Raw genomic sequence first — 25,633 nt, 5'->3', positions numbered from 1 at the left:
AATCTTGAATATTTAGCTAGTAATGCGGCTTTCTAATGTCAATGAAACATGTGTTTCAACGTTGCCAAAACCCTCTGTCATATGCTATCCTCGCCATCGCACATTAATATAGTGATTGAAATGTATATCTAGTGCATTATAGACTTGAAGAAGTTTATACATGCATATTTAAACCGACAATTTTAACGTTCACGTGGAGAAAGGTTTAGTTTCATGCTGTTTATATTGGTTCTCTGGCTATGTACATTTGTACAGGGGATATAGTCGGAATCGTACACTCGACCAGCTTTATGCAGAGATTTCTATTGGAAATGGAAAGGGTTTTGTCTCTTTATTTAGCTGTCAATAACATAGATGTACCTAAGGTTAGATTTAAAAAAACTCTCTCTGTTTGTCTACCCGAATTAAAACAATAACGCAGCTTATACCTTGCCCTTCAACTCAATAGATATAATGTACTTTCCTTATCTAAGTCTTAACCATGTTCGGTTTTACTAGAACTTCAATTTACGCGTATTTACACCGAGCGTGCACGCCGGATTGTACGTTTATACGTCCATTATCGCAAAAGAAATTGCAGTCAATTCTTATAAAAAAAATAGGACAACAATAACTTCACAGATTGCTCATTTAATCATTGACACAAAAAGCTGGAGACAACCGTCCGAAATGAATGACATCGTTCAGCGCAATAATGCAGCACAAGCGACAAGACAAATGGCAATCAGTTCAATGTCAAGTTCAACCTCGCCCACCCTATTATCAGCCAATTAAAAAACAGGAAACTAGAACAAGGTCATGGTCAAGACCATGATGGTTGTTTTCCACTGATCGTTGGCGCCGGGTGCACACTTGAATACACAGTTGTTACGACTGGAATGTGAGAGAAAGCCTGATGACGTCTCCCTTGTAGATGCAACGGTGTTCAATTGACAAAGCATATGTCAAGAAGGAACCAAGACCTGGTCAACTGATGGCGCAGCGGGAGACGAAGACTGGCAGAAACCAGGGAGAATAAGACATGGCTGGTGTCTGATGTCTAGGTCGTCGAGCAATGGCGATTATAACTTCTCACGGAGCTTTCATTTTTGTGGCCAATCATGAAATGATTTGCCGCAGCTCAAAGCGAGCATCATTCATTGTCTGAATCCTTGTGCTCGGAGACAGAGTGCAGTGTACGTTTTTTTAACAACCTGCATTGCGCAAGATTTCATCCATGAATCGAATTGAAAAATTGATAGGACTTACATTGTTTGTGAGAGTATCAAGACTTGGTGTTTTCAAGATTTGGTGTTGCAGTTGCCTCTTTTTAACAGTGGTTAAACAGTGGTTTGGCAGAAGGATCTGTTTTGTTGACAATAAGGTGCAGGGACTGAAAGGGGCAAGCATTACCATCCCCTTATCAGATGCCGCTTCATCACTCAGGAGACTATAATTGTTCTTCTTCGTCCCCTGAGTCAGTGTGACATATTCGTCACCATTCTCGTCGACTCTGAAGATGAATTAGTTGTTTGTGAAGCGCTGTGCCCCAGTGATGCCAGTTCGTACCATAAGAGTTGTGGTTGAATGAAAGTATGTGGAAATGTGTTGTAAATCTGTCCGTTGAACTATATCGTTATGTTCCATTGGTCGCGAAAGCCCATTGAATTTTAGTTTCCCATCGGTAAGACCATTGGCTGGTCTAAACTATTTGTCTAACAATATCAATGATGTTTTATTTCCCGGTCTCACATTTCTTTGAGAGATGTTCTTTGGTTGAGCTTCAACGTAAAATTGTCTTAATTTCATGCACAGTTCTTCAGGCGTATTAGCTTAAGCCTGTTGATGTGGCCACTGCTACCTTTATCCGCCCAATCTGGAATTGATACAAATTAGCGTGTGAATTATGCCTTGCTAAAATTATTTTTGTGTTATTTCGTCCGTAAACAAAACTATACAAAATGAACACCAACAAACCACGATGTGCATATGTGCCTATTTGATATAGGCCATTGATCCGGTGACCTAACAAATAACTTGGAGTTATCGCCCGTGGACCACAGAACGTTTCGGTGAATGTTTTAATGTTAGGGAATGACAGCTCGGCCTGGCAGACAAGATCTTGATAATAAACTACATTTTCCTATATATATACGAGCATGTTTAGCAATTGCAAATTGGCGTTTCTTTTTATTTTAGCCACAGAAATCTGTCCCAGCGTTACAGTACCTCGGAACATTTTATCACCAGTTAGGTGTTTTTGTGGTAGCTTTAGATTGACAGACAGACAGACAGACAGACAGACAGACATGTTTATTCAGTAAAAGGCCAATGTCCAAAGATACAGACATGTGAGCATGACATTTACAGGGCACAGAATTTATCATTAATTCTTTTGTGAGCATAATATAAGAATTTACAAACTAGAAATAATGTTTGCTCATTATAATTACTAAGAATAGTTATTACATGATAATTACTGTAATGAGTAGGCATAGGAAGAAAAACAAGGTATTTTTGTCTTAGGGCAGAATATAAATTTACAATTAAAGAGTACATGGAATTCATCCTCAATGACATTAACTCCCTTACTACTACAATAGTTACAGAATCTGAGTGAACGGTCTGTTTTACTATATGTGCCAGTTTCTAAAGATTTAGATTGACGACAGTTCTCTGAATCTTTTAGATCAGTTTCAGACGGTTTTTTAAATCTTTTCCTGGGTAGGAGTTGTAGTGTTGGAGGTTCATGTTCGACTTCTGAGGCTCTGGAAAACTCGAGGGTAGCTTCTGTCGTAAATGTGCTCGACGTCTCGGCGCCCGACATTGTCTCCAGATCGAAATCTTCGTCAAGAAAATCAATATTCCCTAAACTCACAATATCATTTAAAACATCGGAATTCATGTCGAAAATAGTCTCAATTCTTCCTAGATGAAAATCGCGTCGATGTTACTTGCATCGGCCATTACTACGCTGTAGCAGAAGACAGACGCTGTAATCGTGCAAATATGTTTAGTTGTGAAAATACAACTCTTGTTGTGCGTAAATTATATTTTAAACGATCAAAATCTTAGTTTATTGCTTGTGCGTTGTTTGATGCCGCACTTTCAAACAAAACCAACAATGAACTAAGGAGCACCGTGCGACTCTTTCATTTTTGTCACTGATGCGTCATTTTTAGTAATGTCGTCCTGATGTCTACCATGTCTACCATTAAACATTATCGTCACTGATGCGTCATTTTTGGTAATGTCGTCCTGATGTCTACCATGTCTACCATTAAACATTTTTGTCACTGATGCGTCATTTTTGGTAATGTCGTCCTAATGTCTACCATGTCTACCATTAAACATTTTTGTCACTGATGCGTCATTTTTGGTGATGTCGTCCTAATGTCTACCATTAAACATTTTTGTCACTGATGCGTCATTTTTGGTGATGTCGTCCTGATGTCTACCATGTCTACCATTAAACATTTTTGTCACTGATGCGTCATTTTTGGTAATGTCGTCCTAATGTCTACCATTAAACATTTTTGTCACTGATGCGTCATTTTTGGTAATGTCGTCCTGATGTCTACCATGTCTGCCATTAAACATTTTTGTCACTGATGCGTCATTTTTGGTAATGTCGTCCTAATGTCTACCATGTCTACCATTAAACATTTTTGTCACTGATGCGTCATATTTGGTAATGTCGTCCTAATGTCTACTATGTCTACCATTAAACATTTTTGTCACTGATGCGTCATTTTTGGTAATGTCGTCCTAATGTCTACTATGTCTACCATTAAACATTTTTGTCACAGATGCGTCATATTTGGTGATGTCGTCCTAATGTCTACCATGTCTACCATTAAACATTTTTGTCACTGATGCGTCATTTTTGGTAATGTCGTCCTAATGTCTACCATGTCTACCATTAAACATTTTTGTCACTGATGCGTCATTTTTGGTAATGTCGTCCTAATGTCTACCATGTCTACCATTAAATATTTTTTGTCACTGATGCGTCCTACGAGACCGCGCAGCTAGTCATTGTTCCCTCTGATTGTGAGCATGAGATCTAGAACGCGGAAAGTAAACTACATGGCCCTGAGGTGTATCTTGCATACCTGAGTCGTATTCATATTACGCATATTCAGCAGAGCGTGTTATGTGCCGTAACCCACTAACGTCTCCCAGTGTGACACAGCACCTTTCTGTACCTGCAGTACTACCTTTGGTCATCACAACCGGTCGAGGTGCATCGTCTGCAGCATGTTGGGCGTCGCTGTCATCTCGTCCAGGTAGGTTCCGATTGACGTGCGTTACCCTTACTGTTTTACTGTAAAAACAAAGGGTAACTAGGTTAAACTTGTACAGTGATAGTGACAGTGGCCCATCGCGACAGGGCTGTTTTTAACTTGGTGCGTTCTGTAAATATATCACTGTGGGTTCATGAAGCACATACGCTATAGCCCGTCGCGGCTTATTAATAATCAACTCGTTTCTATGGTAACTCCTTCTTACTTAAGACGACATCTGACAAACCACACTTACTACATGTATGGTAGGGGCCCTAGCTCCCCTTGGTTTTGAAGGGCAAAAGAATAACCACATTTTATACATTGTGAAACCTCGCCATTGATATGGGTAGCGATTAAAATAAAAAATAACCATCTGTAACAAGCATACTATTACTTACTTCAATCCTGTTTAGTTCAACGAACAGTGACTACCCAAGTGTCCAGCAACTGGTCAAGGCATCACCATCGTGCTTGTTTATGTTGGGGGTCAGATCCAACACTGTATGGTACCGGGGGATGTTTGAAACACACGATAACGATTGGCGACACAGAAATACAGAATTGAATCATATTTCCTTCACATCTCAATTTTCTATCATTCACAGTCCAAGTATAAGTGAAACAGTATTATGACAATCAATCCTCTTCTTCGGTAGCATCAGTACTATCCTGCTTAATCTGCAGTATCCCTAATTAATTTGTACAGATTTGTTGAGTAAGTGAGTGAATATGGTTTTACGCCGCTTTTAGCAATATTCCAGCAATATCACGGCGGGGGACACCAGAAATGGGCTTCGCACATTGTGACGGGCCCTCTTAGGATTGGGAATAAACCGCAACTCAAACTGCGCATTTGCCACAGTGGAATACTGTGATACGCCGGTTGACATTGCCTAGCGCGTCAAACAACGGGAACCCGTTTTAATCCAAGTAAGAGGATTTATCGCAGTTGCGGAAGTGTACGTTCGGGGGACGACTTTGCCGGTCATTTTTCTCGTCAGTTTTACGCTATTTCTGTGTTTTAAAAAAAAATTAATCGTGGTTATTCATTTATGATTTAGTACGCCCTAAAGTATAAATCTGCAAGACAGCTATGCTGACTTTACTTGCCCTTTAAACTTTGAAGGTGTTCAGGGTACAAACCTTCAACAGTGTGGCCATGATCCCCATTCTTTTGATCGTTAGTACAGTTATACTATTAACACCTGTGGGATGTGGGATTCCGGGTGGGATTCCGGGTGGGATTCCGGGTGGGAATGAAGATGCCCAGTCCGTGTCCAGCTGTTTGTGGAACATAAGCTCCGATCACAACAAACTCGAATGCATGCTAAGAATATATTCTTTATGGTAGGAACACACACTGCCAGGAGTTTCAGAAACCAAATCAAACCTACAGGTGGTTGGGTTGCATAGTGGTTAAAGCGTTCGCTCGTCACGCCGAAGACCCGGGATTAATTCCCACATGGCCATGGGAAAACTGTATGAAGCCCATTTCGGGTGTCCCTCCGCCGTGATATTGCTGGAATATTGCTAAGAGCTGCAGAAAACCTGACTCACTCATTAATCAACCCTGCCTGGAGTTTGTCATGTCCGACAGTTTTTGGACATATAAGTTAAAAAACCCAACTGCGGCCATATTCATACACTCACCTTCGACCTGTAACGTTTTTATCGCATACTTAGACCCCTGTCAATTCAGTGATTGAGTTAGAATGGTTTTGCGTTGATTTTAAGGACATTCATGCAATATGACGTTGAGGGAGACAAGAAATGGACTTCACACATTTTGCCCATGTTGGGAAATCGAACACGACTCTTTGGCGCGACGAGCGAACGCTTTAACCGCTAGGCTACCCCACCGCCCCCTCGGTCAATGAAAATGATAACCATTAAAAAAGAAGTCGTGTCTTTGATTATGTTTAAAAAATAACCTTTGGTTTGTTTTCACCATAACATTGACAACTGTCATGCTGGGTTTATCAAGTGTGGTCTTGAAAATCTGATGAATTTTGAAATACACCTGTACTTAAATCAACGCCACACTTTGCACCATCTGACTTGGCAATCGTACAGCAAGTGTTACCACGACACTGTATGTGTATGTCGTCCTCGGCTGGGATACCACAGCCGCCCGACGGCTGTCTTGCACGGTTGAGCACATCTCTTTGTCCGCATTTCACAACAACGCTGCATGAGTCATAATCATACAGGTTTCTTGCGTGACTTCGTTCCGCCCCGTGAAGCTACACAACGGGTCTGTCATCAGATCCGTACTGAACATGGTAACATGAACACCGGATGGAAATTGTATGCATCTCTTATTTGTTTGTGTGTTTTTTAACGCCGTATCAGCAATATTTCAAGCTACATGACGGCGGTCTGTAAATAATCGAGTCTGGACGAGAATGTGTCTGAAACTCAGCAGAATAAATTGAGAAACTTTAGGGCCAGCACATGTCAAAAACTGTAGGCCCGGTGGAAACAATTGTAGTCCGAAACATAGCTGCAGCAGGGAGATATACTCTTGTAATATTAATTACAAAACGACAGTCAACTAGAAGCTTTACTGCTTTGTTGTTTGTTCGCTTTTTGTTGTCGTTACATGTACATATATATGCTCTCTGCCTCATGGCATTCATTCACCTGATGAAGGAGTAAGCATATACTCCGAAACGTTGTGTTCCTCATAATAAAGAAGTTGACATCTATATATTCTCTTCCTTATGTGAATCACTTCTAAATACCTTTGAAAGACTTCACAGATGCTGGTCATGTGGGTACCTACGTCTTTCCTAAATGCCTGAGTAAAAGGCGACTTCGTTTGTCGTAAGAGGCGACTAACGGGATCGGGTGGTCAGACTCGCTGACTTGGTTGATGCATGCCATCGATTTCAATTGCGTGGATCGATGCTCATGAGATTATTCATTGGATTGTCTGGTCCAGACTCAATTATTTACAGACCGCCTTCATATAGCTTGGATTTTGCTGAGTGCGGCGTTAAACAACAAACCAACGAACCAACCAACCTAAATGTCTGACCCGTGAACATCCGGGGTAGAATAGGTCTTCAGCAACCCATGCTTGCCGTAGAAGGCGACTGCTTGTCGTAAGAGACGACTAACGGGATCGGGTTGTCAGACTCGCTGACTTGGTTGATACATGTTATCGTATGCCAATTGCGTGGATCAATGCCCCTGGTCCACACTCGATTATTTACAGACCGCATCATGTAGCTGGAATATTGCTGAGTGCAGCATTAAACAACAAACAAACAAACGACGTTACAGAACACAGTTGCACAGTGTTACCGACGAACCTAAAATAGTCCCTCCTGCTCGTGATGTCATTACACATGAGAACAGGTCGAAGTGTAGGCCAAGGCTGTCATCTCGTACAGGAAGGCTCCGACTGATATGTCTCCACGCAGGTTCATGATGTCGTGATGAAGTAGGAGTATGTCGAAATAAACAGACAAACAGACAGACAGACTTGTACTGATATGATTATATAAACATACACTACAATAGGAACTATTGTCATTCTTCGGTTACATTACAGGGATTTTATTTTGTCACATGAAAGGGTATACCAGGACATTATCTTCCAATGATATACGTAATATTTAGGGCCTTGCGGATAACAAAGGCGGTAAAGTTACCGGCCGATTTTCACGATACGCCTTATGTGAGTGAGATTGCTGCTTTTAAAGAATGCTTGGTATTCGTTGTTTCAAACCAACTCGGTGTATGCTGATTCCCATGTTTAACAATCGGATATCATCCAATACATGTACCACCTCTCTTTATATGGGATATGTTATTGTGATTTGAAATCTCTTTTGGAGAATTGCGAGTTATGTATTCTTTCGTCATGGTAGCATATATATTTTCTATGTTGCTTTTTGAATTATCCACAAATAATGATAACTACAATTTAAACCTCTCTTTGGAGATATACAATAATATTACTGAAGGGCATATCTGAAAAATGGGACTTATCGACAAATATTTCTTTCTTAAATACTACCCGTTACAGGCATTCTGATCATTATTGTACAGTTTAAAAGTCAGATAATGGCAAATTGTGTATCTTCCTACATTTTGAATCAATTATAATTTCTGCAATAAAACCTTAGCATCAGATAGTGATATAAACGAATATGATCCATACTGTGATAAATGAATTATCAATTTCGTATTATGAATTAGATAAACAGAAATATGATACTAAAACAAATTATTTTAATCTGTTCGTGTGGGTAGGTAACGAGAGAGCTAGGCAACTCACTAACGTAGCCATTTGTGAAAAATGAAATATTAAAAGTTTTGCGGGTTGAACATGTACATTGAATGACAGGGAAGAAAGCAACGCAATAATTAAATTATGAATCAAATTATGTTATAAATATAACAGAATATATAGAAATATAAGTTTAATTTCTCAATGTTGGAAGGTGTTTAATAATAGATTTTGTTTGTTGTTTAACGCTATCTTTAAGGAGGTATATCTATATCATCCAAATGTCCATACATATATGTCCACATATATATGTATAAAGCAAGTCGTCCTGCACTCTTCCTTAATAGTAGTTTTTGTTTGATTGTTAAACGCCGCACTCAACAATATACAAGCTATATGACGGCGGTTTGTAAATAATCCAGTCTGGGCCAGACAATCCAGTTATTGACATCAAGAGCACCGATCTACACAATTGGGATACGATGACATGCATCAACCAAGTCAGCGAGACTGACCACCCGATTACGTTAGTCGCCTTAGTACAAGCATGGGTTGTTGAAGGCCTATTTTAACCCGGATCTTCACGGGTAATGTTTTTTAATAATAAGGTACAATGAAATTCTGTATATGTCCATAATAGGTGTGTATAAGTAAATGGATTATATATCCATACACGCCAATTAAATGGCTGCATATGGTTCTTTGATGAACTCTTTTACAAGACTATATTTCAAGACATGTATTTGATATTCATAATAACTCCACAATAGCTACACAATGGCGACAAAACGGTACCAGCATCACAGATATCTATATAATTACTTTAAAGTTAAATAATGTATCTAAATAGAAAATTAGAAGGATTAAAAATATACACTTCCGCCTTTTTTTTTGTTTGTTTTCGTTTGGAGAGAGAAGTAGTGACAGTAGTGACTGGTATCGGATGGGTGCAAACAGGTGTCGAGTGGCTGTCTCAGATGGCTCTAATTTCGTAGCTCTTAAGATCACGACGGCGATACAGACCCCAAATGAAACAAAGCCTAGATGTTCAACGGGTTCAGGCTGAAATTTCCGTCTCACTTGGGCTCCTTTTGGATTTAAATAAAGTTTCTCGTTTTAACCAAAATAATGTATTTTCAGAGACTAAGCGTTTGTCTAACCGTGAATACAACTATCCAAAAGATCCCATGCATGTCTATATTTCTTCAGACAGATTCTCCATGTTCCTATCTATATGTATCAAAAGACAAATGAATTAAATATTACAACACTGGTGAATAGGTTATATGCGCATGTAAGCGTCGATCTACAATATCCTTTGCGCAAAATACATATATACTGATGAATTAACGTATTAATACAACGCAAATATATGCCCAGATGTATACATAAGTTTCATCTCGTGATCTTTATTCGTGCTTTTAGCTATTTTTCTAAATTAGATTATGGGGTGTTACATCACACCAGAAAGCCAGGTCCAAATTCAAGTCATAATTTCATGGTCCGTCTTGTATGTTGGAAACCAATATCGCAACTGCAACAGGGCTGAATATTGCTAAACGTGGTATTTACCCGATTACTCACATAATTATTCCATTTTCTTCGTGCACGTTCTACAATCATCTACGATCACTATCTATATGGAGGTATATCTATATTCATCCAAATGTACATACATATATGTCCACATACATATGTATTTAGCAAGTCCCACATTCTTCCTTAAAAGATAAATGCTAAGCATTTCCCCTGTATGTATTTACATATGTAAAAATCGTTTTTATGTCAACGCTGATGCAGTGAACGTACCACAGACCTGATGCTAGAATAACATCTAATTATAATCTCTGAAATGATCATATTTTACAGAAAAAAACCCAGTTGTTAAACAATAGTTATAAAATATTGGGCTGTATTGGACATATTTGTTTTGGGGTCTGTATGACAGACACACCTAATTCTTTAAAGTATAAAGATAAGTACATGTAAGTATATATGTGGTATATATTCAAATATGTTTGTGATTAACCCGACCTTGAAAAATATTGAAGGGTGAGTGGTAACTATTTATGTTATTATTTCGAATTAAAATGATAGCACATCAGAAAAGCATGACAGTTTAATATACGTATCTTGTTAGCCCAATAGTGTTTTAAGTAAGAGCGACATGTATATCGAGAGTATAGATTTGGTGCGTGACTTACCCCACATTACTGTCAGAAAGTGTGCATGCTCTGTTTATCGGGAACAAATGACATAAGGCGATTCATGCGGGTAAATACGATTTACTTCAGAACTAGTTTAGATTATTTTAGGTTAGGAGAAAATGTATGTAATTAACAGAAATTTTGATTTCGGCAAGCTTCGTGCTCAGGGGGTTGTTTGGGCGGGTTTAAAGTATTCGGGTCCTGGCTTGGTCTTTGTGTTGGACGTGTAGGTGGCATTTCCAGGTTTGACGTATCAATGACCAACATGATGTCTAATGCAATTCTATATTTTGACTTGTACCGTGTGTTTCCGTGCCTTTTCGGCTGAACAATTGGCTTGCCTTTGCATGTGTTTGTAGCGGGTGCAACTTGTGGATCAGGATGAACTCGCCTTTTTGCGATCACCCAGTGTCATCATTTTATAAGGTGAATAATTAAACATGCATGCTCCTGGTGTTGTCGGAATGGTGCAGTTGGCGCTACTTTTGGCAAGGGTTTCTTGTGATGATGGAACGGTTTATGTCGTTTTTGTCAACTGATATAATCAACTGTGATATAATGTCAGTGTATATGGTCATGTAATTAAGAAACAAACCGCGAGTGGGAGTTTTTTATTTTACGATAAACAACGACCACGACTCGTTTATTTCTTATATGAGATATCAACATTACGTACGACCGCGGCAATGCCAGATAAATGAACAGGAGGGTTTGAATTTGGTCTTTCCCGCATATTCTCACAATTTTCTCGTCTGCACTTTTTCTCCCAATACCGATCGTCATATCGCTCTCTATTTATGTTATTATTTCGAATTAAAATGATAGCACATCAGAAAAGCATGACAGTTTAATATACGTATCTTGTTAGCCCAATAGTGTTTTAAGTAAGAGCGACATGTATATCGAGAGTATAGATTTGGTGCGTGACTTACCCCACATTACTGTCAGAAAGTGTGCATGCTCTGTTTATCGGGAACAAATGACATAAGGCGATTCATGCGGGTAAATACGATTTACTTCAGAACTAGTTTAGATTATTTTAGGTTAGGAGAAAATGTATGTAATTAACAGAAATTTTGATTTCGGCAAGCTTCGTGCTCAGGGGGTTGTTTGGGCGGGTTTAAAGTATTCGGGTCCTGGCTTGGTCTTTGTGTTGGACGTGTAGGTGGCATTTCCAGGTTTGACGTATCAATGACCAACATGATGTCTAATGCAATTCTATATTTTGACTTGTACCGTGTGTTTCCGTGCCTTTTCGGCTGAACAATTGGCTTGCCTTTGCATGTGTTTGTAGCGGGTGCAACTTGTGGATCGGGATGAACTCGCCTTTTTGCGATCACCCAGTGTCATCATTTTATAAGGTGAATAATTAAACATGCATGCTCCTGGTGTTGTCGGAATGGTGCAGTTGGCGCTACTTTTGGCAAGGGTTTCTTGTGATGATGGAACGGTTTATGTCGTTTTTGTCAACTGATATAATCAACTGTGATATAATGTCAGTGTATATGGTCATGTAATTAAGAAACAAACCGCGAGTGGGAGTTTTTTATTTTACGATAAACAACGACCACGACTCGTTTATTTCTTATATGAGATATCAACATTACGTACGACCGCGGCAATGCCAGATAAATGAACAGGAGGGTTTGAATTTGGTCTTTCCCGCATATTCTCACAATTTTCTCGTCTGCACTTTTTCTCCCAATACCGATCGTCATATCGCTCTCACTTTCGGATGCGATTGTTCCAGCATTGAATTTATCTACCTTCCCCAGCTACGTCTATTGGGAACAACACACTGGACACTTCCCTCTCACAAATAACGTCAAATCTACGACGTCCTCAAGTTGCGAGTGCATGTTCGAATCTCCATAAATGACGTCATGATAAAACAAGGTTTTATCGTGACATAAATATCGCTTCCTTCTTCTTTGTTCTTTGCGATTTATCGCGTAGCTGTGTTATATCAAATGTCAATTTCTCATTGCTTTATCATGACGTATCCATGTCATAACAAATCATGTAGCAATAGCAAACACTTAGAATAGAATAGTGTCATGATATATAATTATCCTTTGGTGTGCAATATTTCCGGTTGATAAATCTAACATATGCTTACTTTTAAGAATAGCGACTATAATTTTTTATATAACTTTATCATGTGTCTGTAACATTTGCAAAATAAAACAAATTTAATAATACAACTGAACTTAAATGTATGTTGTATAACCTTAAGTTGCTGAGAGCGGCATTAGACCATAAACAAAACATAATATCTTTAAGAATTATGTTAATAATGTCGATGCTAAAAATAATCTCTACAATATCCATACCTCTGTCTCTATGTTTAATGTGAAACATAATAACTCTTTTTAATGATCTGAAGGAATAATAATGACAATAATATCAAAATAATATCATCATCATTTATGTTACTTATCCTCAACTGAAGTAGTCCTCAACACTATACGTTCAGTGAAGAAACCCATGAACATATTATCAATGTAACATACATTAATGGAAATTAGATGAACAGTTGAAATGATATTATTCGGTCGAACATCTATCAGCCAATACTACATTATTAAATTGTGAGACTACAGTGATTTTTGCAAGGCTACTCTCATAAATGTCATGACGCATTTGAGGCCAGGGTTCTTCTATACTCGCATTAATGTGCTGACTTATTATTGCGTTAATTTCATGATTTACAGTATTCATGAAGAACATTTCACGTGGGACCAACAGAGGGAAATATAACTATCGACTATTTTTTATTATTTTTAACTAGCTCGAACGATCTTTTGGTTTGATTTATTTTTATGGTATCCACAAAATAAGTTGGATCCGTTTTTCCGTTTTTGTTGTTCTTTGTGTAACGCCGCACGTAGCAATATTCCAGTTATATGACGGTTGTCTGTAAATAATCGAGTCTGGACCAGACAATCCAGTGATTGATATCACGACCACCGATCCACGCAATGATACAATGACATGCATTAACCAAGTCAGCGAGCCTGACCACCCGATCCCTTTAGTCGCCTCTTACGACAAGCATAGTCGCCTATGACGGCAAGCATGGGTTGCTGTAAATCTATTCTTAACCGGATCTTCAAAGGTCAATCGGGATTCAACTGATATGTTAAGATGAAATAAAACTGAATTATATGTGCTGTTTACATATCAAAGTTTGCCAAATTGTTACAAAATGTTTGGCCACAGCAAGACTACGTATTCACAACTTATTGTGGTAGGCACAGTATAACTCATGAGTCCTCCTTGTGGGTCACCTGCTTGGTAATATGGGACGGGAAAACTGCAGGTGGTGAGGGCAGTGAAGTTGATGGTACAGACAGATAACAGAGATCATTTTACAAAAGTGAAACCTCATTCCACAAAGGAAGAGGCGAAAGCTGAAACTTGGTGAGATTTACAGAACAAAGGCAGTTATTTCTAGTTTCTTACTGATTCTCGAGGATACATTTAATAAAAATTCGTGTGTGCGACACGGCCACCAGTCACTAAATTTTGGTCACAATCATTCTGTCTTCTTTCATTAGTCATCTGAAATACCATCCCTTCGTGCACTTGTGCTTCCTACTCAAGTTACCAAACACATCCTGTTTACATACACGTGCAAGATATATATTACGCCGAGGAGAATTTACGATTATACGTTGATACGTCTAACTGCTGGCCTGGTACGCAATGTCATATTTCTTATCGCCAGGGATCACAGGTGTGATACCAGTCTCCCTCAAGGAGACGTCTGATTAAACTCTTCGCTTCGTCAATGCTTCGTCTAACCCAAACCGGTAACTGGTACCACTAGCAACGATACAATGGCGTACAAAGACTTACAATGAGTCAAGCATCCGTCACTCGATTTCCATTTTGATTGATTGTTTGATTGATAGATTGATAGATTGTGAGTGAGTGAGTGAGTGAGTGAGTGAGTGAGTGTTCCACTGGTATGTCCGGATCTGGGTACGGGTCACCGGCTTAGCGTCACCGATCCAGATATATCTATGCAGAAATAGGTCATCCATGCGGATAGCGTAATCTCGATTAATGTATTCAGGAACCTTTCGTGAACAACATTTATTGAAAATGAGAACGGGGGGATAGATGATGAATTTAACAACAAGTAAGGTCATCTTGAGCGGGACGGTTTTTGTATGCAATAGATGGATTAGCATTATGAACTATGATTCTCTTTAGGTAGAAAAAGATCCACGATGTTGACCTGGTAGAAGTGTGTAATCAAACCGCACAGCATTGGTCTTTGATTGATTGTGGCGTCAAAACAAACTCATTCATGTATTTGATCTGAATGTTCATCTTAATTGTTATGGATGGTCACGGAGCCGTGATCCAGGGAACAGGGTGCCATTAGATAAAAATGAAGTAATAATAGGATTACCAGAAAAACGGGGTATAACACCCAAGCCAATAACCTCCCCTCAGGAACATCAGAGTAAGTCAGTACAAGATTGAAAACTGCCCCATAAGTATGTATGACAGGCTAGTCGGGTATTGTTACTTGTATATGTGAAAACAAAGTTATTAAAATTAATAGCAAAACTGATGAAAGTCAGCAATAAACGTGTTTAAGTGTTACATCGTCACTGCCAAAATAATGAGTGTTGTCTTTAGTATTAACATTCAAATACGTGATATCTATATTAGCGATATTGTCTACGTTCCGCCGGTGAGTAAGCGTTAGGCTTACTATCTCGTAGTATAAATGTTGCAAGAAATTGTATTTCTGAAGACATCACGATACAGTTTTTTACGATGCATCACGTCTGCACCAGCGCTTGATAACAGCCTTGTGTTTGGGTATTTCAGTAGTTTAAATTGCTGTTCTTGATGTTGTTGAATAAACTTTGATACTATGAACAATATAAGGTTATATGAGAGTATGACTTTAGAATGGTAACATGCGTTAATGTATATCTGAATAGATATCACCAGTTTGGAATTTGAGACTAATCTGTTTACAGTAACAGAACACTGTTTAAGTGTCATGTACAAATGAGAAAGTGGAATCCCGTCAATTAGGCGGACGAACCTTAAAACTATTAATAAACATTAAAATAAGCAATATCGGGAAAATGTATATGCATATAAACACCAATATCACCTTCTACAAAAATAAGTTTTAAAAGCCGGTTGATATTCTTTTGCGTATTTGACGATTATATAACTTTCGAAAGTATCAATCCTTTTCCTATACTCAGACGTTCCTGAGCCTTGCGCTTTCCTAATTATTTTGACTCAAATTGTTACCGTTATCATTGTATTTGTTAATGGGAAATACGCGCCGATCAAGTACGTGACAATAATTAAAGCGACATTGTACGATTCCGAACTCATCACGAGACTGTGTTTATGAATCGCTGTTAAATAGTGGTGACATATAGTGGAAACAATACGCGAAATCGCGCATGCACAGAACGGAAAATTTGGACAAGCAATCCGCATGCGTAGAACGATTGATTTCAGTACTTCCTCTAAGCGCTTCGAGTACAGCGTCAAACTCGGGCCTGTAATCTAACACGCGAGAACTGACCAATGAAATCTGAGAAGTAGAAATACCGGTAGACTCTGTTGCTTGATTGACAATGCCGATCAAGAAAGGGAGGAGCTCGATGATATTGTTTTCTCCCAGTAAATTCCGATGTCAAATAACGACGTTATTTGGACGGAAAAACGATGGTTTGAAAGCGTCCAAATAACGTCGTTTTTCTGTCCAATGACCATATACCGAAAAAAAGGACGTTTTCGTGTTTGCAGTGATTAGACCCCTGTCAATTCAGTGATTGAGTTAGAATGGTTTTGCGTTGATTTTAAGGACATTCATGCAATATGACGTTGAGGGAGACAAGAAATGGACTTCACACATTTTGCCCATGTTGGGAAATCGAACACGACTCTTTGGCGCGACGAGCGAACGCTTTAACCGCTAGGCTACCCCACCGCCCCCTCGGCCAATGAAAATGATAACCATTAAAAAAGAAGTCGTGTCTTTGATTATGTTTAAAAAATAACCTTTGGTTTGTTTTCACCATAACATTGACAACTGTCATGCTGGGTTTATCAAGTGTGGTCTTGAAAATCTGATGAATTTTGAAATACACCTGTACTTAAATCAACGCCACACTTTGCACCATCTGACTTGGCAATCGTACAGCAAGTGTTACCACGACACTGTATGTGTATGTCGTCCTCGGCTGTGATACCACAGCCGCCCGACGGCTGTCTTGCACGGTTGAGCACATCTCTTTGTCCGCATTTCACAACAACGCTGCATGAGTCATAATCATACAGGTTTCTTGCGTGACTTCGTTCCGCCCCGTGAAGCTACATAACGGGTCTGTCATCAGATCCGTACTGAACATGGTAACATGAACACCGGATGGAAATTGTATGCATCTCTTATTTGTTTGTGTGTTTTTTAAAGGGCAAGTTCACACGGAAATGAACCTATTTTTCTTGTACTTTTTCCACATTAAAAGTGTTAACCTAGTAGTGTCATAGACAAAAAATATAAAAATTACCCAATTAATTAACATATTTTTTGTATTAAATCGATTTATATTTTTCACATTTACCAAGTGTTCTATTTCCAGAACAAAAAACACCATGGCTTATGCCCCTTGCAACATGACGTCATTGGTTCCAATTGATAAACATTATGACGTCATCATGCTTTGTTAGAGCCGCTTCACGTGGTGTAGGTACAGGTGTGTGATTCTAGCGTCTCAGATGCCAGCCAGCATAGTGTTATGCTGAGTCACCACTGCGCCGGAGTGTGTCATAGGCCATGTTGTTTTACCGCAAACCGGTACTTGATATCTTTTGCGTTAAGAATAGACAGGGACCCAGTTGAATTGGCACCAATGACGTCATATTCTAGGGGGGATAACTCAGGCCTGTTTAGCTCGAAAAACGAAGGCCTCATAACGACATAGCATTTTCACACTATTGTGAGCTTCCTACTTTCACTGTGAAAAAAATGAGTTTATATTTTCAAACACAGATACTAACTAATTCTAAAATTGCGTTTTGTTTAGAAAAAGAAAGAAAGTGATTTTTGCGTGTACACTTCCCCTTTAACGCCGTATCCAGCAATATTCCAGCTACATGACGGCGGTCTGTAAATAATCGAGTCTGGACTAGAATGTGTCTGAAACTCAGCAGAATAAATTGAGAAACTTAAGGGTCAGCACATGTCAAAAACTGTAGGCCCGGTGGAAACAATTGTAGTCCCAAACATAGCTGCAGCAAGGAGACATACTCTTGTAATATTAATTACAAAACGACAGTCAACTAGAAGCTTTACTGCTTTGTTGTTTGTTCGCTTTTTGTTGTCGTTACATGTACAGTAAACCTCGGTTATAACGAACTCAAAGGGACTTCTAATTTTAGTTCGTTATAACCGTAGTTCGTTATAAGCATATATACAGCATAACTACAGCAAATAGTCGGGACCAAAAAGTAAGTTCGTTATATCCGTCAGTTCGTTATAAGCGAGTTCGTTATAACCGTAGTTGACTGTACATATATATATGCTCTCTGCCTCATGGCATTCCTTCACCTGTTGAAGGAGTAAGCATATACTCCGAAACGTTGTGTTCCTCATAATAAAGAAGTTGACATCCATATATTCTCTTCCTTATGTGTATCACTTCTAAATGCCTTTGAAAGACTTCACAGATGCTGGTCATGTGGGTACCTACGTCTTTCCTAAATGCCTGAGTAAAAGGCGACTTCGTTTGTCGTAAGAGGCGACTAACGGGATCGGGTGGTCAGACTCGCTGACTTGGTTGATGCATGCCATCGATTTGCGTGGATCGATGCTCATGAGATTAATCATTGGATTGTCTGGTCCAGACTCAATTATTTACATACCGGCTTCATATAGCTGGGATATTGCTGAGTGCGGCGTTAACAAACCAACGAACCAACCAACCTAAATGTCTGACCCGTGAACATCCGGGGTAGAATAGGTCTTCAGCAACCCATGCTTGCCGTAAAAGGCGACGATGCTTGTCGTAAGAAGCGACTAACGGGATCGGGTGGTCAGACTCGCTGACTTGGTTGATACATGTTATCGTATGCCAATTGCGTGGATCAATGCCCCTGGTCCACACTCGATTATTTACAGACCGCATCATGTAGCTGGAATATTGCTGAGTGCAGCATTAAACAACAAACAAACAAACGACGTTACAGAACACAGTTGCACAGTGTTACCGACGAACCTAAAATAGTCCCTCCTGCTCGTGATGTCAATACACATGAGAACAGGTCGAAGTGTAGGCCAAGGCTGTCATCTCGTACAGGAAGGCTCCGACTGATATGTCTCCACACAGGTTCATGATGTCGTGATGAAGTAGGAGTATGTCGAAATAAACAGACAAACAGACAGACAGACTTGTACTGATATGATTACATAAACATACACTACAATAGGTACTATTGTCATTCTTCGGTTACATTACAGGGATTTTATCTTGTCACATGAAAGGGTATACCAGGACATTATCTTCCAATGATATACATAATATTTAGGGCCTAGCGGCTAACAAAGGTGGTAAAATTACTGGCCGATTTTCACGAGACGCGTTATGTGAGTGAGACTGCTGCTTTTAAAGAATGCTTGGTATTCGTTGTTTCAAACCATCTCGGTGTATGTTGATTCCCTTTTTTAACAGTATGATATCAGACAAAAAAACCTCTATATGTCTGTACGTTAGGCCATTGTCCTCTATATTGAATAAATTGTCTTGTCTTGTCTAAAATCACTGGACGAAAAGCCGGCCGGATTTTACACCTGTGACACAATTGCAACTACTGTAGGGAAATGCACGCAATGACCAGATTTCCGAACTATTTACAATATCAGCACTCATACTCAAACCTCTCTCTATCACGGATCTCCCCCTCTCTATCACAGATGTCTCCCTCTCTATCACAGATCTCTCCCTCTCTATCACAGATCTCTCCCTCGCTATCTCAGATCTCTCTCTCTCTATCACGGATCTCTCCCTCGCTATCTCAGATCTCTCGCTCTCTATAACAGATCTCTCCCTCTCTATCACAGATCTCTCCCTCTCTATCACGGATCTCTCCCTCTCTATAACAGATCTCTCCCTCGCTATCTCAGATCTCTCCCTCTCTATAACAGATCTCTCCCTCTCTATCACAGATCTCTCCCTCTCTATCACGGATCTCTCCCTCTCTATAACAGATCTCTCCCTCTCTATAACAGATCTCTCCCTATCTATCACAGATCTCTCCCTCTCTATCACGGATCTCTCCCTCTCTATCACAGATCTCTCCCTCTCTATCACAGATCTCTCCCTCTCTATCACGGATCTCTCCCTCTCTATAACAGATCTCTCCCTCTCTATCACAGATCTCTCCCTCTCTATCACGGATCTCTCCCTCTCTATAACAGATCTCTCCCTCTCTATAACAGATCTCTCCCTATCTATCACAGATCTCTCCCTCTCTATCACGGATCTCTCCCTCTCTATCAAAGATCTCTCCCTCTCTATCACAGATCTCTCCCTCTCTATCACGGATCTCTCCCTCTCTATAACAGATCTCTCCCTCTCTATCACAGATCTCTCCCTCTCTATCACGGATCTCTCCCTCTCTATAACAGATCTCTCCCTCTCTATAACAGATCTCTCCCTATCTATCACAGATCTCTCCCTCTCTATCACGGATCTCTCCCTCTCTATAACAGATCTCTCCCTCTGTATCACAGATCTCTCCCTCTCAATCACAGATCTCTCCCTCTCTATCCCGGATCTCTCCCTCTCTATCACGGATCTCTCCCTCTCTATAACAGATCTCTCCCTCTGAATCACAGATCTCTCCCTCTCTATCACAGATCTCTCCCTCTCTATCCCGGATCTCTCCCTCTCTATCACGGATCTCTCCCTCTCTATAACAGATCTCTCCCTCTGAATCACAGATCTCTCCCTCTCTATCACAGATCCCCCCTCTGTATCACGGATCTCTCTCTCTCTCTCTCTCTCACACAGATGTCTCTCTCTCTATCACGGATCTCTCCCTTTCTTACACTGAGCTCTGGATATCACAGCACAGATGTCTCCTTCTATATCACAGATCTCTCCCTCCCTCTCTCTCTCTCTCTCTCTGTCACAGATGTCTCTCTCTCTATAACGGATCTGTCACTCTATATCACGGACCTCTCCCTATCACCCATCATCTGCTTCGTAGACATGCGCTGTACACTCATTAAAGTTGCGCAATAGATGTCCCATGTCTGACGCACCAAGCTGTACTTGAAGTATTATGTTTCCTGTTTGCAGATGGGCACTATTCTTCGTGACGCTGCTGCACACGGGCTCAGGGTACGCTCACAACCGAGATAAAATACCCAACGGTCACAATGTCCCCAGCCCCTGCAAGCCCGGGGAGACGTGGGCAGGGGTGGGGCACAAGCTGATGGCGGGGGGCGGGGTCAGGAACACCTTCGGACAGGATTTTGCAGACAACGGCAGTGTGAGTGCAAGTTGTACAACAATAAGTATTGTTACGAGTTACAATTTGAAACAATATGTTAACCCATAAATCTGTAGGTACGAGAAATTAGTGTGAACCAACAGGTGGTATACAATCAAGTGTAGAACAAAATTCCCCAGGTTTGCAAATCAAGACAAATTTATGCACAGCAGTTACAATGACAGTAGACAATAGAATGGTAGTTCAATATTCAATGGCTATATATAATATGATGGCAGTGGTCAATATCGAGTACAAAAAACCCCAGTGGTGATAGCAAAAGTCAGTGATAATAATATGTATTCACCCAGTGGCGACAGTGGTCAAGCGTCCGGGATTGGCTAGGCAGGGAATCAAGAATGATGAGCGATCCTCACATAAAAGCTGGTTCCGAAGCGATGAAAGATACGAAAACACACTATTGTCCCCTTGTATACAACCTAAAATACTTTGACTCATCAAATAGAACATTACAGAAATTTCGGTAACATATTATCACAGTCATCAGTTTACCGGACCGGATGTTTACCCACCACAGTAGCATTTAAATATAGTAAATTCCTGAAGACTGATCACTGTCCAAATACAATGCAATGAGCGTCTATCGAATCTCAACAGAAACAAAGCAACACAGTCACAATCATTGTTAAACAATGAAATACACTGCCATATAACGGTATGAAGACCGACCACTTGAAATTGAGAGTAGGGGAGGTGGGTGGTGAACGGTGGTGTTGCCGTGGGTACGTATGTGTTTGTATGTGTTAATACGAGTGGATCCATTATATAGTTTCCATTCATAACAAGGAGAGATCACACAACAATTTAAAAAATAATTTCATTCTGGCAGTCAAATCAAACATCATATTACACACAAACAGCAAGAGCAAGTATCAATAATCACAATAAGAAAGTCTTACTTCATGCAGAAATATTTATTATATCCCAACAGAATCCAGTGAATGTTCACATATTCCATTGTACTTCATTTGTTGAACAACGTTCACATATCGCAGATAGGGCAGATCATTTCACACACAATCCTAGCCTGGGAACTGACCACTTGTATTGATGAGTGAGTGAGTGAGTGAGTTGGGTTTAACGCCGTTGTTAACAGTATTCCAGTCATATCACGTCGTGTCAGCTTAATGTGGGAGGAAAGCCCGAAGTGATGCAGGTCTCAGACGTTTACCACTTCGGTGAAACCCACGAGCACGGGCATGGTGCTGACAAACCTAGAAACATAATCGGGGCGAACCGGGATTCGAACCCACAATCATAGGTTTCTGGCTTGCCCAAGGGACGCAACTCTGCACAGCGAATCACGGCGCCTTAGACGACTGGGCCACCCGTGCCCCCTGTATTGATGAAGCTTGAAATGACAAAATAGGCAAGATACAATACTATAACATCAGACTTTCCTAGGCTGAGGGATGAATATTTCAAAGTTTCATCGCTCAAGGATCTTTTATATCAGATAAGTTCTCATTTAATTCTTGCTTTTTTAAAAGAAATTGACTTAATTCATAAATTTTGATTGATATGTTTTGTAAATAAATAAATTCATTTTATAATTGGTTGAATAAATCAATAACTGAGATTGTTAGTGGCTATATCCTCGAAGGGGGTTAAAGTAGTGTAAAATTATTGTCCGCTTGAGAGGATATGTAAGACCACGTCTATCAAAGTATATTTATTTCAGCCACTTTTTTAATCGCAGTATATATGTTCCTTTAAATGTTGGCTAAATTTGTCAGTAATCGCCAACAGCTGAGGGGATGATGTAAATCCGGCTGGGGTCCAGGCAGGTAGCAACAGTACTGTATATTGTAATGTTTTATGACTATTTAGTGATATGTTTTTATTGTTGTATGCTAGTTTAAAACATTAAATCTGTGATATTCTAGTAGTTTTACTGTCCATTGCTGACAGGTTCTTATTTGGTTTAAATATATGGATAAATACTGTATAAGTTCTCGTCACGATATGGCTGAAATATTGCCGATGTGACGTAAAGCACTCACTCACTCACTCAGTCACTCACTCAGTCACTCACTCAGTCACTCAGTCACTCACTCAGTCACTCACTCAGTCACTCACTCAGTCACTCTCTCAGTCACTCACTCAGTCACTCACTCAGTCACTCACTCACTAACTCACTCACTCACTCACTCACTCACTCACTCACTCCTTGGCTGAAAGCTCACCGGGGCTTACATACAGACACTGTGAAGGTGTGTAATATTTGGCAGAGTTAATCACTGCCACTCTTGACACAAGCAACACAATATATTAAAAGGTATGAATATACAGTTCATGAAAACTAAATTTATTTGATGAGTGAGTGAGTTGGGTTTTACGCCGTTTTTAACAGTATTCCAGTCATATCACGGCGTGTCAGCTTAATGTGGGAGGAAAGCCCGAAGTGATGCAGGTCTCAGACGTTTACCACTTCGGTGAAACCCACAAGCACGGGTATGGTGCTGACAAACCTAGAAACATAATCGGGGTGAACCGGGATTCGAAACCACAACCATAACACAATCTAAACAGCGAATTGTGGCGCCTTAGACGATTGGGCCAACCGTGCCCCCTGAATATGTTTAATATATTCTTCATGAAAAGAAAATATATCTATATAAAGAATTCTCATAAGAGTGTGATGTGTGATTTATAATAATCACCAACATGCCACAAAATCCGGTGAAATACCCCTAGTGACATACAGATTGTTTTATGTATTGGAGAAAACACGCTTACGAGGTTTTGGTAGACAGCGCGGTTTTTCCCGACCCCCAGGGCATGCCCTGTCTACCAAAACCTAGGGAAAGTGTTTTTCCATACGAATAACTTAAAACAACATTTATCAACATTTTTATGTTTCGAACATACTTTCCATGAACCTTAGGAAACGCGCGTAAAATATCTGTTGCTGGCGTACGGATCTTGAAAGGGGCATTCTAAAAACCAGTGTGGCTTATCAACACCTCTGTAGCCTCGTGGTACACTCACTCACTCACTGGGCTACAGATATGAAGGTTGCGAGTTCGATCCTCGGGAATATAAAGAAAACATTTGTCATTTGACTTTACATTTCATTACATGTTACAATCAGAACGGAAGTTACATTAACAAAATACCCAGGACATTATATAAAATCCCTGGGATGTTATAGCAAATATGACTTTAATATCCTATAAAATTCACGGGAAATTACAACGTCCCTGTTTATGAGATTTAACCCGACTGGAAAGTAAAACCTCACAATAGGTTTTAATGCCTATGGAGAGAAGACTCTTACTTAACAGCAATCCCAATGAATAGGTTTATAAGATGCAGCCATTGTCAGATGCAACCGAAAGGCCGAGGGTGAAAGATGCACTTTCTCAGCATCCTGCAATTCATCTGACATCCCACGTTAACGTTTTGTTGAAGGCGATTGTTATATTTTTGGTGTATTCAATAATTAACAGTTGTATGCAATTCACCATTGTCAGGATTGTGTAGTCGACCAGGGGTTATAGTGGGTAAAAATATATATTTAATAACGTTATGGGTGGGTTAGTATAAGGGTGAGTTGAACGGCTGACGTAGTACCTATCTTTGTAGTCCTTGAGTAATGGCTTATGCCCACGCGGGCGTAGTGGCTGGGAAGACGTGACGATGGCACGCTCCTTGCATGCTCGGCTAGGCGGAAGCCATGATTGAGAGAGCCGAGATGTAAGGAGCGTGTTCATTGGTTGTGTCCGTTTTCCTGGTCACATGGTCCGCGTGTTGGCTTTATAAGCCTACCCTGGGTAGGGAATCGTCAGTCGTCTCTCACCAGTATCTGGTAAGCACGGTCGACTCCCGCGTCCTGAATCAGGATCATTCATTATTATTTTTTAGGGCTTTCATTGAGGAGATAGATTAAGATGTATGGGTGGGGGAAAAATAGAGTAATGATTGAATAGGTTTGTTTATAGACGTTTTACTTTTGGGAGTTAAGTTAGACGGGTGGTTAATAGTACAAGTTTAGTTATACGGGGGAATAGGTTTAAGTAGGTAAGGAAGGGGGAAAATTATGTAGGGAATAGGTAAGGTTAGGATTTGGCCCCTTTTTGTTTTGTTTGTTAAATAAACTTTAAACCTAACTCCGTTCTTTGTGTTTTCTTTGTGATTAGAATTGATAAACCCTACCAGGAGCCTACTAGAATATAGAGACCTAAGACTACTGCCAGAGAGAAGAAGAAACACAACGCAAAATACGGCAGCATATAACATCTGACCTTTGGTCGAATATAGCTATATTTCTACTGTCACTGGGCGCCTTTTACAGGCTTTAGAGGGCGCCTATTACAGATTTGGTGCCGAGACCAGGATAGGGTTAT

General features: G+C 40.0%; 1 protein-coding gene across 1 annotated transcript in view; it reads left to right on the top strand.

Annotated features, from left to right (window-relative positions):
* The first annotated feature begins 4,111 nt into the window (after window positions 1-4,111).
* LOC124124508 overlaps window positions 4,112-25,633 on the top strand; it is a 78,611-nt gene continuing 57,089 nt past the window's right edge. Inside the window, exons 1-2 of the mRNA XM_048389683.1 lie at window positions 4,112-4,268; window positions 21,071-21,263. Of these exons, the coding sequence (XP_048245640.1) occupies window positions 4,240-4,268; window positions 21,071-21,263 (222 nt within the window). The 5' untranslated portion in view covers window positions 4,112-4,239. The remainder of the gene's footprint in view (window positions 4,269-21,070; window positions 21,264-25,633) is intronic.

The sequence above is a fragment of the Haliotis rufescens genome, unplaced genomic scaffold (genome assembly GCF_023055435.1).
Source record: "Haliotis rufescens isolate VD_foot unplaced genomic scaffold, xgHalRufe1.0.p SCAF_8, whole genome shotgun sequence".
NCBI lineage: Eukaryota > Metazoa > Mollusca > Gastropoda > Lepetellida > Haliotidae > Haliotis > Haliotis rufescens.
The sequence above is the reverse complement of the archived record's forward strand: the minus strand, read 5'-3'. Positions and strand labels throughout refer to the sequence as shown.